An 18,724-nucleotide genomic window follows, 5' to 3' on the forward strand; every position below is an offset into this window, starting at 1 on the left:
ATATATCTTAATTAATGGTACAAACACCTGCCTATTGTGTCTTGGTTCATCTCTCTTTGATTGGTAGTCAAGAATGTGAGGTTTTGCATGATTGAGATTGTGACTGCCAATATAGTAAACATGCTTTAATTTAATTTAATTTAAATATCCTTTTTATACTTTGCAAATGGCATTAAATGCTTCGTTTATGAATCGACCTGCTTTATTTCATAGAAGAAAACAAAGAACGAAAGTTATGAGATCGTGTGGTTACTTTTTTGAGTTGTATTCTACATTTCTACCATATACTATCATTTACGTACGGATTGAAATTTCGCAAGAGTTTCAATCAATTATAGTATATATTTGACCTCTCCGTGCAGCCTTAACTTAAGCAATAAGTTTTATATATGAATTAAATTATATATCATATCATGCCTGTCGACATAAAGGGTATAGTCATGTCAAATATAAGACTATAGTCATGTCAAATAAAAATAACAAAGAAATGTGACAAACTTTCCTCAAACAAAAAAAAAAAAATGGGAATGTGACAAACTACAAGTGGTGATGGATGCATGCATGTAAACTCATATTGCCAGGCATGATATATAATTAAAATTTCTCACTTTCTGGCCAATATATATATTGGAAAAGAGTTGATGCAATTTTATTTTATTTTTTGACAAGAAAGAGTAGGAGCACTTATGAACTTGAATTGGTGATTTTCTTTTGGAATTTTTTAGAGAATGAAACTCCATCACCACTGGACATATTAAATATTGATTGTCGGATAATACTTGAGTGATATAAAGCTGGGTGATATTGGTGACATTGACCAATCACAATATTACAATGCTTGTGTTTCTCTCTCTTTCACAAACATTATGACATTATGATTGATCAATGTCACCCAAGTGGTACCCAAATTCATAGCTAGAATAAGCAATCGATAATTTTAGAAATAGAAACAAAGTTGTCATCATTGGTTTAATAAAATAAAATGAATTAGTGGTGATTAAACTATACCAACATCTAGATTGAGTAGTGTTGTAGTATTAATCGATGGGGCAATTGGATATCAGTTAAGTGGGTGCGTAATTTCATTATAAATTATTTTTACGCTGACGTCGAGTTGAATTGAAGCTCACTACTATCTTGCCATTTCATATTGTGATTATTATTGGCTGCTTGTAAAAGATATTATCAAAGATCCTTTGCTTCACGGCCGAAACAGGTTTTGTGGTGGGTAATCTCAACTATCAAGGTGTCATTTTGCTTTTCTACAAGCATACTTGTGATCGATGAAATGTATATTTGGTTCTATTTTTAGAGGGATTAGAATTGATTTTGGATGTGTAGAGTTGATTTTGACATGTTTAATTGTTGTTGATTAGAATTGATTCTGTCTTCAGAATTTGATTTATAACTTTTGATTCTAAAATTGATTTTCACACACAAATTTATAGTTTGACTCACTTTAATGAAAAAGCAGGATGTTCGGAGTTGGAACTTCGGCTTTGCATATAATATAACATTATTCCCTTTAGCTAAGCTCATCGGCATATCTACTTTTACAATTTATTTCTTTTTTTTTTTTTTGTCTCCTTTACATTGCTAAATTAAGAAAATATTCAATCTATTTATTTTAAGAAAATATAAATAACAAAAATAAATAGATTTTTTTTTTTTGGGTTTGAAATATAAACTTTAGGATGTGTCAGTTCACAAGAGAATCTCATTTCACAGATTCGGTGATAAACGGTCCATATTACTTTGCAGCAAAACCCCATGACATCATCATAGGGTTCATAATTAGTGGTAGGCTAGTTTCGTAATTTAAATCAGCAACAAAATTTCTTCTGACATATTTTAACGTGATATGCCGCCCAATTAAATTTCATTTTCCCTAAAATAATAATAATAATAATGGCACGTACGTGTGCATAATACATTCTAAAATTCTATTTATACCCTTGAAGCTCCTAACCTCACTCCCTTTTCCCATTTTCTCTATTATCACACCACTGTTTAAGTTTTCTCTCTTCTCCGGCGAGCGATGGCAACGACAGAATCGGATCTTGATGAGTTTTTGAATCTCGATTATGAGTTTCGGTATCCAAGTCTTGCCGATACGGAGGCTTTCATGACCGGAGTTTGCTCCGCCGCTTTCCAAACTCTTCTTCTACCGGTAAACTCTTCTCTCTTTCAATCAATTTTTGTTTATTAATTCTGAAACTGAAATTAATGTTTTGTCACCTCTGATGACGTGGAATCCTACCATGCATGCAGTTTGTGTGAGGATCGCTCAACGCTTACTTAACAGGAAATAACAAGAACAAACTTTACAACTATGTCTTAAAATAAAACAAAAGTGACGATTTTTCCAATAAAATAAGTTAATTGTTTTTGAAATGATTTATAATCGTTCTACATCAGATTTAGGATTGAGACGTATGAGAGAAAGGAAGGCATTAGAAATTTTGCTAAGTATGAAAAAAAATAGTTTGTGGACATATTGGGGAGTTAAGAAGAGGGTAAGTGAAAAAGGTCCTCATGTTGAATGAATGTGGTGGGTTGCTTCCTTATGAAGAATTTTTGTGAGCAAAAAGACTTGGTAACTTGTGTGAACGCAATGACTTTGGTGTGTGGGCCTTTTTTTTTATTAATGTCTTGCTCTCTCTCTTTTGGAGTTGGACCCAATGTCTTCAATCCATAATAGTACAGTTCCAGCCAGCACCAACAATCTTGTCTTTATTTCTTAATTAAGATTAGTTATAATAATAATATTAGTGGTGGGAATCGAATCCTACACAAGATTAATATTATTTGCATTCGGTTTACTTTAAATTCACGCACCCGGTGGATTGGTGGAACTGAGAATTATAAAGATGACTAGTACTAATTTTAAGGTCGTATTAAAAAATATTTTGTGAAATATTCGAGTTAGTGAATCATTTTCCAAGCTATTAGTCGTACAAATATTTCCCTCAAATGAAAAAGAGTCTGCTCCACCCGACTGAACTTGCACGTGACTCTTCAAATGAATAAAGGAAAATGAATTTATTGGCTAAGAGAAGAGCTACTATAATATTAAGCAACGTTTATATCTCTCGTTAGTTCAGAAGAAGAGATACCAATCAATCAATTTATATTAGTTTTAGAACTTAGAACATTATCAACCTAAGTTACATTTAAAGAATTGTGTATAATTTACCCACATGATGTGAGACCAATAAAAATTATCCACGAGAGATGATTTATTGGCTAACATATTTTACTTATAATATGACAATTGTTAGAGAGTAGGGAGAGAGGGGTTAAATTTCAAAATAACAAAAGGTATATGTAAAATTTTGTCAAATACTTTATAAGTTTGACATAGATAGTAGACTACAAGTGAATAATTTTCATTGATGCCACATCATGTTGGGGTAAATTATTCACTATTGTTCAAAACTATTGAGAGAAAACCTTAGAACCAGCATCAATGGTCCGCGCTATTTTATTTTCTGTCCTTTATTACCTTTGCTCATAAACATCTCCGATGTTTACCTTCTTTATTTAAGAAGGTCTTGTAGTTTTTCTTTAGCAATACATATACTTGTGAAAATAAAAAATAAACAGGGACCCATTTTTATTTCCAAGGTTTTCTTTTATCATCTTCACTTTAACTAATAAACATGAAGTAAATAGATCCTTCTTAAAAAAAATTGAAATAAATAGATCCAACAGTTTTCGTATAGTTTCCTTTTACAATTTTTGAAAATAGATCTAGCATTTTAAGAAATTTTGAAAATGTCAAAACATTGTTCTTATTATTTTTTGAAAACGCATTCTTATCACAATTATTTGCTACGCAAATCTTTCATCTTCAATTTAATAAAAAATAAATAAAAATCTTTCATCTTCAACTTAAAATAAACATAAATTTTGTTGAGTAAAATAAGAAATGTGTTCCAAACGTAAACCGGTCGTAGTTTTTTTTTTAAGAGTAAACGGATCCTAGTTATTGTCATGTAGAAAGAAGCTAAGTACACATATAAGTTATAACCAATAATTTATTGTCTTTATTATTTACTAGGTTTATCATTTTTTTGGTAGAACTATGTTCACCATCTTTTGTTGTTAATAATTAATCTCGATAGAAAAAGAAAAAAAAAAGAGTTTGATTTTGATATGTTGTTAATGGAGAAAGTTTTATACCATCCGTAAATCGCAATATATTATACATATGACTTTATAAGAAGCTATAATTAAAGTCAAATATTTTTGTACTAATCGTATTAATATCAAATATATTTTTTTGGTACGAAATGAAGAGGATATATTTCATAAATTTGAGACAACTTCTCAATTGGTCCCCAATATGGAGGAGGTTTACCAAAAACTCGCTATTGGTAGTGTATTTTACTACAAATTTGAGCAATATAGAGACATATTGTGAGACTGTCTAAACTTTTTTTTTTTTTTTCAAACTGTCTAAACTTGATCCAACTGAACTTGAAAAATCCTACCATCCTTTGAAATATACTACATGGTTGCACAAACAAAGAAAAACTATATGGTTGGTAAAAAAACATTTGAACACATCATTTAATTATTTTAAAAATACACGTTATTTAATCATTTGCTCTTTCTATTTTTTCTTAAGCATGTGAACATGCAAGACTTCGTCCCATTCCCATCATTTATTTATAAAGTACTCCTAAATCCTAATACTACCGCCACTATCTGCGTGGACCCGTTTTAAAATTTGCGGTTTGATGAAGTGATATATACTTTGTTAGATACATGCGTAGTTTATGATCTATAGTGTATGCTGAAGAGTAAAAAAAAGATTGATGTAACAACAGCTACAGCCCTCAAGAAGAATTTATTTTAGAATACGATCAAAATGTTAGTTCCAGCTTATGCAACCTTTTCATGATTGAATTGCAGGATGTTGTGAGTTCATTTTCAACTTGTGGTGGACTAACAAACTCCCAAAACTTTACTCCCAAACACTCCACCATCACTGCTTCTCAGTCATCTATTTATGGCACTGGTATATATATGGTTATTAATTAATTAATTAAGTCATTTCAACATTCATTCATTCATTATATATGTATGTAGTTTGACATTTTGGATTGAATTAATTGCATATGGAGCAGTTGGAAGCCCAGTTTCAGCTAATAAACCAAACAGCAGAGAGAATCATATCAAAGGGACAGCAAGTGGTTCATCGGATCCATCCGATGAAGATAATGAATCAGGTCCTTGTGAACAAATTACAAATCCAGTTGATATGAAACGCCAAAGAAGGTATTTCCGTCTAACTTTAAATACAACACTTTTCTTATTATATTTGGTTTTCAAATTATGATATAATAATGATTCATGACATGGTTTCAGGAAGGATTCTAATTGCGAGTCAGCCAGGAGGTCAAGGTGGAGAAAACAAGCGCATTTGTCTGAACTTGAGGCTCAGGTAACTAGTCAATGTTTTGGAGCATAATCTTTTGTGAGATGTATAACAGCTAAACAGCATAAGTAGTCATCATTTTCTTCCCATTTGAATTTTGATCTCTCAGGTTGAAAAACTGAAACTGGAAAATGCAACACTATATAAACAGTTTACTGATACCAGTCAACAATTTCATGAGGCTGATACAAATAACCGAGTGCTAAAATCAGATGTTGAAGCTTTGAGAGCTAAGGTATACAGTGAGCTTATTATATAATTATTCATACGAAAATAAATATCACTGATTGAAGAAATTAACTAACATATACTATTATAATAGGTGAAGTTAGCTGAGGATATGGTCACTAGAAGCTCTTTCACCACATCACTAAATAATCAATTTCTTCATAATCAATGTCAAATGAGCACACCACCACAACTCAACATTCGCCGCATGCCACATGTTTCGCCAACCATCAACTTCCAGCAGGGAAATAGTGCCTCATACGGTGGTGTTGCGGTTGGCGTGCACAATTCAAATCTTGCTGGGTTTGGAAACTTGGACATGACTTACAATGATGTCGTCGACAATGGGGTCCTAAGCAATGCTATGAGTTGTGTGACTATTTGGCCTTAAGGGTTTCACTTGATCAAATTTTATATTATGTCATGTTTATTTCATTAGTATATTAAGTTATTGTGTTACTTTGGTTTCTCTTTAATTATTATGCCCGTCAATATAGTGTGTTCTCATGTTTATTTTATTTTGTATATTTCTTATAGTAATTTATTGTGAGAAAATTAACCTCTCACTTTTTCATATCACTCAATACAATGCCATGACAGATTATGTGTAGCTAATTAATGTTTCCCTTTTAAAATTAGAGTTGATAAGAGCAATACCATGATGAATGCTACTCTGTTATGTTTGTTCTTCATCTACGTTTAATTACAATTATTATTAATTAATATTGTTTTAGGTCCAGTTGCACTCATTCTTGTGCCAAACACCTGGCAGGAATCATCAGGCAAAGTTTCACCAAATATGCTCAGATCTTATCCTTGTTACAAAACCTCAACTATCTTATTGTTTTATATTTTCGTTTATATGCTGCCAAATTACCAAAACAAAGCTATGATGCTATACATGTCAAATAAAAAACGATGTAATTTCTAAAATAAAAGAAAATGATTTCATTGACATGCACTGATTGTTAGAGATACACACGAGAATGATGTGTATAGATAGCCTTTGGTTGCTATATGATAATCTTACAGACAACATGCTTAAATTTTATGCACATTTAAGCTTCCAGGTCAATGAATAAATGTTCATATGTTACTGCACATTTATAACCAGAAAACTCAATTATGGTATGTGTTATATATTAAAACAGAACTAAATGAATGTGTGAATCATAGAAGGTAGAAATCATGCCTGACAAAAATTAAATGATTGAACTTAAGTGATTAACAAGTTTCATAAGATCAAATCGATCGGGTGCTCAATTTGATTCTTAACTAAAATAATTATCGATCATATTTTACTTACCTCCCGACCACTCTAGGTTACTACAACTTTTTCCTTGGAACCAGATTGTTAAAACCAAAAAATCATGTATGACATATATACTAAATGGGATTTGTCTGCAATATTGCAATCAAGATCGATGTAAGCAGATGATGCAAAAAACAAAAAACAAAAACTTCATAATTCATTTTCATCATAGAATTATACTGTGATAAATCAAAACAATTTAATTTAACTTAATTTAATAGTTTACAGTTGAGGGATCAATAATTATTATTACATTCTAAAATCAAGGAATGAACAAACTGGTAAAGTATTATCCCATCATCAATTCAAACTCACCAAAATCAACTTTTCCATCAAAGTTCAAATCAACAACCTTAACCATCCTTTCAATTGTATTCATATCCCAACCTTTATCCAAACCCAAGCAATCAAGCACTCTCTTCAACTCCATTGCATCTATATATCCATCACCATCCTCATCAAATATTTTGAAAGCTTCAAGCAATAACTCACTTCTCTTTGACATATCTTCCAATTCACCAAGCACCTCTTCAACAACCACTTCTTCTTCATCATCATCTTGAAAAGCCTTGTTTTCCTTGTGATCAGAACCATAGATCAAACCAAGCTTCTCCACCACTTGCCTAGCATTTTCCTTCTTGATTCTTCCATTTGTTTCCATTCCGAAGACAGTAACAAGAGCTCGAATCATCCTTTCGTCGAGCTTGAGCATATTTTGTTGATGATTTTGATCAAGGTGATCATGATGAGGCATTGAGTTTGGTGGTGAGTTTTTGAATGTTTGTAAAAATTCAACTACAAATTTGGAAAATGCTTCTGTTATACCCATTTGAACCTCTTAATAGACCAAAAACACTATGATATAACTCTTAAATACTACTTTGAGTAAAATAAAAAGTAAAAAACTCTTGAATACTACTTTGTTATTTGAAAAAAATAAGATTGGAAAAGAACAAGTGAGTAATAGAAAGCACAGTGGAAGATTTTGTTTCTATGCTCAAACTAGTGTGACACTTCTTTTATAGTTGGATCATTTGTATTATGCCATTGTTTCAATTGTAAATCACTCAAGTGCCACTGTTTGTTGCAATTATCAATTAATAAATGTTAATAATTGTATGCAATTTTATATTTGCATTATAGAGTTCCAAGGCAGCTGGCACATCAATTGAATGTGTTAAGTGCATAATACATGCATTAGTGTATGCAGTATTAGATTAGATGTATTATGAATTTTGGTTTTACTATATTGCATCCAAGGCATGGAAAACTGACAAGATGACTGAGAACACTAATCACTGGTACTAAATATTGTCCACCAACACTCCAGAGTGAGTGGTCTCTTCATTGATCAGCACCAGATTAAGAAACTATGAATCACTTTACAAAAATGTTCTTCATTAATATTGGTAGAGTAATAAATAGTAGAAAGCATAATAGGAAAATCTCTCAAAAAAAAAAAAAAAAAAAAAAAAGGAAAAACATAATTAATTAATGGGTGCTGCTAACCGGTGCCCGGGGCACTGGATAAGGAGCAATAAATTGATCAATTCTATTTATTTTATCTCAATTAATATGAGAAATAATAAACCAATTAATTAAAATTGTATTCAATACTCTTAAAGGCACAACTATTATATAATTTTGAGAGTTGACCAATTTATATACTGTAAAATAGAAACCTAATATTATTTGAATTCTTCTTGTAAATTTTCCTCACAACAGTATTGTTTTTTCCTGTGAATTTTTTTTTGCACCATTTTTTTTCATCCCGTGAATTTTACTCAGCATATTGTTTTCTTATGCTTTCTTTCATTTTTTTAATTAAAAGTTATTGAAATAATTAAACAAAGACAAGATATTTTAAAGTCCAAAATAAATTAGCAATTTCAAAGATAAAACATAATCAAATAAGATATCAAATACAAAATCATTAAATGTGTAATTTAGTCCTCTTCAAAACAAAATTGCATCCTTTAGAGAGTATTAATCACAGCTTTTATTAATTTTAATTAGTTACTTATTATTTCTCACTTTAATTAAGGTAGATAAGTAGAATTTATGAATTTATTGCTTCTTAACCAGTGCCTCCGGGGCATTTGATAGCATTATCCTTAATTTATTATTATCAGCCTTGCTATATAATGCGAAGTATATGCCCACGACGCACACGATAAAAGGTTGGTAGGATTTTTACATTTTTAAAATAAATAAAGTTAAAACACAGCCTAAAATATATAATCCTATGGCTGCAGTGGATTCGTTGCTTTTCGTCGCTCAACTATCGTACCATTAAACTTTTTCCTATTATTATTATTATTATTATTATTATTATTATTATTATTATTGTAAAATGACATGTAATTTAGAACAGACTTATTTTGCTAAATGCCGTGTAATTTAGGATAAGCATATTTTGTTAGAATGACATATAAACTTAGATTAGATGGAATACTTTTAAGAGGTCTAATTATCATGATCAAAGAAGAACATTTAAAAGCATTAATATTATGTGAGTGTTTTTATTTATTGGTAGAGGGTGAGTTTTTAACTAACATAAATAAGAGAATAAAAAAATTAAACAATTAATTAATATTTTTTTAAAAATGGTTCCTTCAATAAAGCGGACAGACGAAATACTCCCATATTGATGATTAGTTCTCTAGTTATTTGAAGGTAGGTTGGTTCTAGACTTCTAGCAAGGACGGAATGGTTTTTGCTTTGTGTTGATGTTGTTGAAGGACAAGCAATTGATCTACCTCATGGGTTTGTTTTGGGTCAAAAGAACTAGGATTGAGTAATGTGGATTTTGAGGTTGTCTCTCAAACGGTAGTTTCAAAGTTTAAAAGCAAAGGGAGACGACATCACGAGGTTTGGAGTTATTATTCGCAACGGTAGAGGTATACATAGTTTTTTTTTTAGTTGTGTTATTTGAACAACTATTTATGTGATAATTTTTATGACAACCATAAATTTATAAAGAAAAAAGGTATTGGTATAAAAATCAAAACAATAGAGAGAGAAAGTAAAAACATAATGTAAGTATGAGAGAGAAAATTGTCACAAAAGTTGTCAAAAAATAGTTGTACAAATATCATTTCTCTTTTTTTTTTTTCATAAATTTTATGTTGAATTTACTATGAGGCAAATCAACAAAGTTGCTCACTTTATAACTGCGACGAGACATCTTATGTTAGTCTCCACATTTTCACTAATGTACCCACTTGTATTCGTACTATTATCATTAATTAAATGAACAAAGTTATTTCAAGAAAAAAAACTATAGTTGGATGTAAAAATAAAAGTATTACTCCAATGTAGTGAAAAATAAAATAAATCAAATAATGCTCCAAATGGGTGTACTCCTTGGTACACTTCCTTTTATTATCTTATTGTAATAATGCTCCAAATGCAAGTCACAAATGAAATGATTTATAGCTTAGGCTGTAGATTGAATCAGATTTGTGATACAGCCATTTTTTAAATCATGGATGGACAGAAAACGCGTTCAGTTGCTGTGCCAACAAATATTTAAACTTATTTTTGGATCATTTTGTTGGCCTTTCTTCCTGCAATAATTGTTGTTCATGTCACGTGCACTATTTTTAATTCATTGACAGATGTAGTATTGTGAATTTTTAGAGCTGGAAATACGATCCATACAAGGAGGAGAATGGTGCGAGATTCAATCCCCTAAAGATATACAGAGAATGGGAGGGGGTGGGTGTTCAGGGTGGGAGGAATGAGAGAGTGGTAGAAACGGTTAATTATATTTGCAATCTTCATGGGTTTTGTTTGGTGGTTATGGTGCACCGTCTATGTGCGGCATCTTTTGTATCTTGTTTCGTCCATATCTTGCGTATTGCGAGGATGACGTTTAATAATATTTGTTGATTCAAAAAAGAAAAAAATTGCAATCAAAATAATTAAAAAAAAAAACAAAGAGAAGTGCTTAGAATAATATGGTCTGAGGTTCGAACTCTGGATACCCCACTTCTCCACATTTAAAACATGTGAGCTTCACTCACTAGGCTACCTAACAAAAAAAAAACTGAATTATCCTACCGAGGATATCGGTCTAAAATGAAACTTTTTCCTTCAAACATATTTTGTTCCATATTAGAGATGTACAATAATCATTTTAAAATTATAACTTTTTGTAAAGATAAGGGGGAAAAAAGGAAACTTCTATGGTACAGTCACAATTTTAAGTGTATCGGGACTCTTGTTTCACAAAATATATAAATTAAGGATCACTTTAATGAAATACAAATGTATTTGTTAATATTTATATTTTAGAAAACATCATTTCATAAGAAAAACCATCATTTCATTGTTTATAAGGATCATATTAAAAAATTTACATTTTGTCATAAAAAATAATCAATATTCATTGTTATGAGTAATAAAAATTCTTAAAAATTAAATTTTATTTCGTCGAAGCTTTTGGTAAATAAAATTTAATTATCTTAGTTGTCAATGATAGAAAATAATTATTTTTCTTCAAAAAAACAACTCATTTATTATTAATTTTACGACTTGGTGTACCGATACATCTAAATTTATTGGGTTTACCATAGAACTTGCCGGCAAAAAAACATATTTCTCTAAAGATAGAAAGCTAAAAGAGCATATCTCTAAAAATAGAGGGTCAAAAGATTATATTTTCCTAAAGATAAAGTGCAAAATTGTTTTTATAGGGTTAAAATCATAACTTTTTAAAATTTAAAGGGTTAAAAATACATTTAAACCATAATTATATTGTAAAAAAATCATATGTGCAATAAGTGTCCACTCATCACGCCTTACCGTAAAGATAAACGACTCATTAGCTAGGGTCCATAAATTTGAATTAATGCAAAAAATGTATATTACTCTCTCCGATCATATTTATAAGCAAAAAATAATTTTTTAGATTCATTGAGTATCTAATGTATTCTGTCTTTAAATGAACTAGATACATTAGTCATTCAATGAATCTAAAAAATTGTTTTTTTTTTTGCTTATAAATGTGACCGGAGGAAATATGTTTTTTAGGTTTTTGAACTGGAGTTTAAAATAGAGAGTAGGAGGTAAAGGGAGAGAGAAAATACTATTTAAAAAATGCTCAAATTTAAAAGACCGCAAAATCAATTTTACCTATTTTGTTTTGAATTCTGCTCTTTACCCAACACAAAACATTCGTGTCCAACTGATTTTCCAAATATACCCAAGCGTGAGTTAAGTCACGTTGTGTGACTTAACTCACGTACCTAATAGCTCAGCATGACTTAAGTCATGCACCACTTGCCTGTGCGCGAGTTAACTCACGCGGGTTGGTCGGTGGTCTGAGCTCAAGAATACACATTTTTTGGACGGTGGTCAGTTTTTCAACCTTGATTCTACACATTTTTTTACAAGTTTTACACGTTTTTTTACTACATTTATTGTAGTTATAATCTATGTTACCATTCCCATCTGCTTCAAACTTCCTCATTTCCTCACATCATTTCACATGAGTTAAGTCACGCAGCGTGACTTAACTCACGCAGAAATATATTTGAAAAATCAGTTAGGCGCGAGTGTTTTGTGTTGGATAAAGAGCAGAATTCTTTTGTTTTTTCAACCTATATAGAGAGATTGAAATGATAGAAACAAAGAGATAGATAGGATATTGAATCATTTAATTTGGGGGTCTAAATATCATTACCGTAAAAAATTACTTTAAGTACAACACTCATTTTTTATACTCGAGAAAGAAACTCGTAATTCACCAACACAAACCCTTATGCATCCTTCAAGCTCCAACGATCTTGTTAATCTCTAAACTCTCACTACGAAGACACACCTTCCACTAATAATGGTTCAACCAAGTTCTTCTCATGGTTCTTTCTCCAAGTAACGTCGTTCGAATTAGGGGTGTTCAAAACCGAACCAATCTAATAAAAAAACCACAAACCAAACCAATTCGAACCGAAACTGCAAAAAATCGCACTTGGTTCGGATGACTTTTACACTGAATCGTGCGATTCGGTTCGATTTGCGATTTGCATCTCAACAACAAAACCAAACCCCAAGAATAATGAATATTACTTAAACATGTACTAGCCCAATTACATAGCTCAAGAATAATCTCTTTCGATTCGATTTTTCCATTGTTGCACCATCAGGTTCGATTCTAATTCCTTTCCATCTCTTTCAATTTATTTTCAGTGATGAATTTGTTTCATTTACTTCCAAATAATTTGTTTCATGCTTATGTTTCTTCTTAATTTTATCTATTTTAATATAAGTTTTACCTAATATTTTATCGTATAAACAACAAAATAAAATGTCTTATTTTGTAATAAGTTGGCAATATTAGAGTTAATGTAATATTTTTTTATCTCGCGATAAACCGCACAAACCGAACCAATCCAAGCCGAATTGGTTTGATTGGGATGAATTTTTAAAAATCAACCGAACCAAACCAAACCACATGCTTTTTTATCTCGTAGTTTAGATGACTTTTATGCTTAAAATCGAACCAAACCGCACCGCGATCACCCCTAGTTCGAACCATGCTAATTCCCTACGCCATTCTCGTTTTTCTTACTATTTCCATGCTAGTTCTTCTTCTCATCAACATCAACCTCATTCACCTTTCACCCCTTCAAAATGTCAACATTGAATATAAATGGTGACAAGAATCAAATATATCAATACAACTACAAAGTTAATTATAACATGTATCCTCCATAATTAGAAGACAATAATAAAATTGTTAAAATATGTTTTTGGTCCCTACAAATATAGTAAGTTTAGGTTTTGGTTCTTGGTAATTTTTTTTTTTAAAAACGTCCTTGCAATTTTTTTTTGTTTTTTAAAATAGTCTCTAGTCCCACTTTCTTGTTGATTTGGCACATTTTTGCTTATGTAGCATGTCCTAATTGTGTAAACTTGTATACGTGGCATCTGAACTGTCCCACCTGACTTTTATCTGAAATTAAAAAATAAAATAAAAAATAAGAAAATGTTTTATTTTAATTTTAATTTTCTTAATCCAAAAAACTAAAATTCTTCCTTCTTCATCGTTTTGCATCCCAATCTACTACCAGTATGATTCACACAAACCCAATTTATCATGTTTCCTATACTATCTTTTATCTGGATGAATTTCGATTTGGAGATGGATGAATATTCATCTGAATTTTAAACCACTGTCGTTTTCCAGAATTTTGATTTGGATTTGAATAAATTTGAGAACAAGAAGATGATGCTGCTACTTGAAGATGAATTCATAATTTGTTTTCCAAAATTTCGATTTGAAGAAAATGAATTGATGAAGGATTGAATAGAATGACGACGAAGATGAAGAACAAAGAAGAAGAGGATCTGCCAAAAAGAAGGGGTGAAGTAGAAGGATTTGTTGTTTTTAATAAATTAAAAATAAATGTTTTTTTTTTAATTTCATAAATGTATTTTCTGATTTTTTAAAATGTTTTTTAATTAGTTAAAATAAAATAATTGCCACTTGTATGCCACATGTACAAGTTTACACAGTCAGCACCTACCACATGAGAGAAAATGTGCCAAATCAGCAAGAAAAGTGGATTTAGGGACTATTTTAAAAAACATAAAATTTTGCAAGGACGTTTTTCAAAACTTTTTTTTACCAGCGACCAAAATCCAAACTCGTTATATTTTCAGAGACTAAAAACATATTTTACCCTAATAAAATATAATCAACTACAAAGTTAGTTATAACATGCATCCTCCACAATTAGATGAGAATAATAAAATATAGGGTTAATATGTCTTTACCACCTGTAATTTAGGCGAGTTCCGGTTACCCTCATGTAACAAAAAAAGTTTAGATTCAAACTTATAATTTGAAGATTCTTTCGAAATAGACCTTGTAATTTGAAGATTCTTTCGTTTTAGACTCTGTGGTCATCTGACTGTGCAAACATGATGACGTGGCATGCTGAGTCAGCATTTTTACATGATGCGGCGCGCTGACTGTATAATTAATTATGTTTTTAATTTCTTTATTTTCATTTAAAAATAAAAAAACTGAAAATTAATTCTAAAAATATACAAAAAAATTCTTATTATTTTCTCAAAATTCAAAAAATGGGAAACAAATTCATATATTTTTTCAAAAAATAAAAAAAATTCAGATTTTTTATAAAATCTTTTTCAAAATTAAAATATTGGAAAAAAAATCTGGAACATAATGTATTTCAAAAATTTCAGATTTTTCTTTCGAAATTAAAAAGTTTGATTTTCATTTTTGTACAAAAAATAAAAATTTTGGAAAATATTTTTTGCAGTAAAAAAAATTCCTGAATTTAAAAAAAAATATATTTTTCATAAAATCAAAAATATTTTTACATTTTTTTAATTTCAAATTTTTTCTTCTTCTGCATTTTGTGTTTTTTTATTTTAAAAATTAAATTCCATAATTTTTTTTTTTGAAAATACATTGTTTTATACGATTTTTTTAAAATTATTTTTTATTTTAAAAAATAGGCAAGATGCCACGTGTGCCCTTAAAAAAATAAAAAACAAAATCAATTATACATTGAGCGTGCCACATTATCATATATGCACAGTCAGCATGCCATGTCAGCATTTTGTCCAGTCGGATGGCCTCAGGGTCTAAAACGAAAGAATCTTAAATTATAGAGTTGGAATCCAAACTTTTTTTTACAGAGGTAAACCGAAACTCGCCTAAATGACAAGGGGGTAAAGACATATTAACCCTGAAATATAATTTATCATTTCTAAATTGCATCTTACACTTATTTTTGTTTTAAAAAGGATAGTCACACACTTATTATTTATTTTACAGGTTAATGGGAGTTGAATTGATGAATTCTTATAGATGTGTACTTGATGATTTGTTGTCCAATGAACTAAAATTAATGGTTTGTGTAAAAAATACATGTAACTAGGTATATAACCATGCGTTGCACGGGTTTGATTATACTGTTTTTTTTTAATGTACTGGAAATAAGAAATTTGATTTAAAAAATACTATTAAAATATATTTATTTTTTTTCCTTCAAGTGAATATAGAATATAAATAGTATATAAAAATATTAATTACACTATTCATCTTAATCCTTGCATAAATAATTTGTATTAAAATTTAATTTGATTATATGTTGTTCCAATATTTAATCTTCTAATATATATAAATGGTGTATATCATTTTTAGCAAGTTTAGTGCTAACTTTAAAATAACTTTCTTATGTAGTTTCACTTCTCAGGGAAGATATTTTTTGGAATGTAACAGGTATATGAAATTCAGAATCTCGAACTGCACTTTATGTTTGTTTTCGGAATCATAGGCCGGAGATTTTGTTTGTTGCTGAACCAATTCATGGGCATGTTCAGGATTTTTTTAGAGATTGGGTTGGGCTCCATAGGTCTTCGTTTTGTTTCTGTTTTTCTGTTTTATTTTGCGGGTTCTGATTTGGTTGCCCCGGTTGTACAATTTTCTCTTTTTTAATAAAATTTTATGATCATGGTGGCAGAGGATGGAGCTGGTCTTGGAGTGAAAACTTAGTTGGGATGTTTTGACGCCTCCTAATGTCTTCCATTGGTTTTTATTAAGCAAAAATAAAATAACTTATTAAAATAAAAATGTTGTATTTAAGAAGCATATGAAATATGTTTTGAGCACAAATAAAACTTTCTTATGAACATGGTGTGCTAGAGTTAAACGGATAAATTATGCACCACAATATCCTCCTCAGTTGACTCCAGAGAAGAAAAAAAAGGCACAATAAGATAACATAATTTTTTAAGAATTCTTCTTCTACAATACTCTTACATACCCTCTCAAATTGAAATTTCATATACTCATGTACTAAAGAGTTGTTCATAAGACATATTTATAATCAATTTATGCGGTAGTCATTAGTTTGTGTGAACTTGAAAGGCTAAGAATACATTTAAAAGGTTGAACTCAAAATAAACCCACAATAAAACATTAAAGAGGGTGCATCCTTTCACCTTTCTTTACATTAAAAGTTGGGCACATTTAAGTCTAGAAGAAGAATGCACATCTAATATTTAAACCTTATATAATTAACACATTAAACTAATTTATATTGTACACAATGATTTCAATTTATTTTGGTTGAATCTATTTTCTTATTGAATTGTCTTAACCTTTATTTGCAAACAAGTAATAGACATGTATGATGTTGACGGAAATATGCATATATACAAATGTCGTAATCAAATTGTTCCTAAGATTCTTATAAGAAAACAATAATTCTTCATAATTACTTGAATTCCAACTATATGCATTGTTTTTGTTAAAGAGTGGGTTCACCAAGGTTATTATCAACTGTAATGTGGCCTATGTTATTTGTTTTTTCTCCTAGTTATGTATCATACTTGCTATATTTCATTTTACTTCACGTTATCATAAGTGTTTTGATGTAAATGTCATGAACAAAGATGATGCAACGAGTTTGGAGAAGCGTCACCGGTATCTTCTTTCACTGCAAGATCTTGATTAGTAAATAGTAACCACCCTTTTAAGATGTTTATGATACATTGCTTTTAAAAATGTATTTAAAACTCACATACATGTCTCAATTTTTTATTAGAAACTAAAACACAACATAAAATCATAGTTTTCTCTAAAATGGTTGTACTCATAAAAAATAGCAAGTCTGGTAAACAAAATAAAAGTAAGGTTCATTTCAAATATGGTGGAAAGTAACGGGTTGCATTTGTGTAACATAATGGATTTCAATGTTATATAACATCAACCAATAAGGGTGTGTCATGCGGCACACCTTTTAAAAAAAAAAAAAAAAAAGACAAAATGAAACTCCCAACACGTGAGAAGGAAAAAACACTCAAAGCTTCACAAATTCTTCCTTGATCCCCTTCAAACCAAAACCCACCCACCGCCGCCGCCTCCGCCGCCGTCGAGGATATAAAACTTAACTCGGTGAGTTTAATATTCCAAAATCAAAGGTCACAAGAAAATGAACTTGCCAACAAGATAGATATATGGAAGGGAATAAATACATACCAACACGAAAGTCCCATGAATCGGCTTCACCTTCAACATTCAAACCTTCTGTATGTATGTTTGTTGAATTAGAAAGAGAGAGAGAGAGAGAGATAGGGTTTGTTGTGCGCAAAATCGACGGCGGCGGAGGCGGTATAATTTGGTGAAGTACTAATGTATGAAATAATGGAATTTATGTGTTTGCGGTATAATTTTACTTTTGATTTGAAGAGGAAGGAAGAAGAAGAACAGGGTGTGGCAGATCGACGGCGGTAGCGGCCGGCGGTGGGTGGGTTTTGGTTTGAAGGGGATCAAGGAAGAAGAAGAAGAAGAAAGTGTGAAGCTTCTGAGTTTTTTTCCTTCTCACGTGTTGGGAGTTTCATTTTGTCTTTTTTTTTTTTTTAAAGAAAAAGGTGTGCCACATGGCACACCCTTATCATAAGGGTTGATGTTATATAACATTGAAACCCGCTATGTTACACAAGTGCAACCCGAAAAGTAACATAGAAAGAAAATAAACAACCTTTTGAACGGCTAATTTTCTCGAATGTGGGGATCACCTTTAGCAACCACAATTAACAAAGGAAGGAGAAGATGGATACATGCAGAAAATGGTAAAAAAATAAAAAAATAAATCATAATTATTATTATTTTGACATGATAAAAAATCTTATAATATTAAGGGAAATAGAAGAAAACAAACTATAAACAAAACTCTCAAATTTCTTTTTCCTTC

The 18,724-nt window shown here is 30.4% G+C and overlaps 2 protein-coding genes across 2 annotated transcripts; one reads left to right on the forward strand and one right to left on the reverse strand.

The window, feature by feature from the left end:
* Positions 1-1,941: 1,941 nt before the first annotated feature.
* LOC11436094 (bZIP transcription factor RISBZ4) lies at positions 1,942-6,258 on the forward strand. Its single transcript, XM_003603532.4, has 6 exons — positions 1,942-2,170; positions 4,921-5,026; positions 5,136-5,286; positions 5,377-5,452; positions 5,556-5,681; positions 5,769-6,258. The coding sequence occupies exons 1-6, from the start codon at positions 2,039-2,041 to the stop codon at positions 6,063-6,065; spliced, it is 888 nt and encodes a 295-aa protein (XP_003603580.1). The 5' UTR covers positions 1,942-2,038; the 3' UTR covers positions 6,066-6,258.
* Positions 6,259-7,166: 908 nt separating this feature from the next.
* On the reverse strand, positions 7,167-7,988 carry LOC11436095 (probable calcium-binding protein CML45). Its single transcript, XM_003603533.4, has one exon. It carries the CDS (start codon positions 7,813-7,815, stop codon positions 7,276-7,278), a length of 540 nt encoding a protein of 179 aa, XP_003603581.1. The 5' UTR covers positions 7,816-7,988; the 3' UTR covers positions 7,167-7,275.
* Between the last annotated feature and the right edge of the window lie 10,736 nt (positions 7,989-18,724).

Source organism: Medicago truncatula, chromosome 3 (assembly GCF_003473485.1).
Source record: "Medicago truncatula cultivar Jemalong A17 chromosome 3, MtrunA17r5.0-ANR, whole genome shotgun sequence".
NCBI lineage: Eukaryota > Viridiplantae > Streptophyta > Magnoliopsida > Fabales > Fabaceae > Medicago > Medicago truncatula.

Excerpts from the sequence above, each read along its gene's own strand:
- LOC11436094 (XM_003603532.4), top strand. The coding sequence starts at position 2,039 with ATGGCAACGACAGAATCGGATCTTGATGAGTTTTTGAATCTCGATTAT. Across the intron at positions 5,287-5,376 it reads GATATGAAACGCCAAAGAAG|GAAGGATTCTAATTGCGAGT; the intron begins GTATTTCCGTCT and ends ACATGGTTTCAG. Across the intron at positions 5,453-5,555 it reads TGTCTGAACTTGAGGCTCAG|GTTGAAAAACTGAAACTGGA; the intron begins GTAACTAGTCAA and ends TTGATCTCTCAG.
- LOC11436095 (XM_003603533.4), bottom strand. The coding sequence starts at position 7,815 with ATGGGTATAACAGAAGCATTTTCCAAATTTGTAGTTGAATTTTTACAA.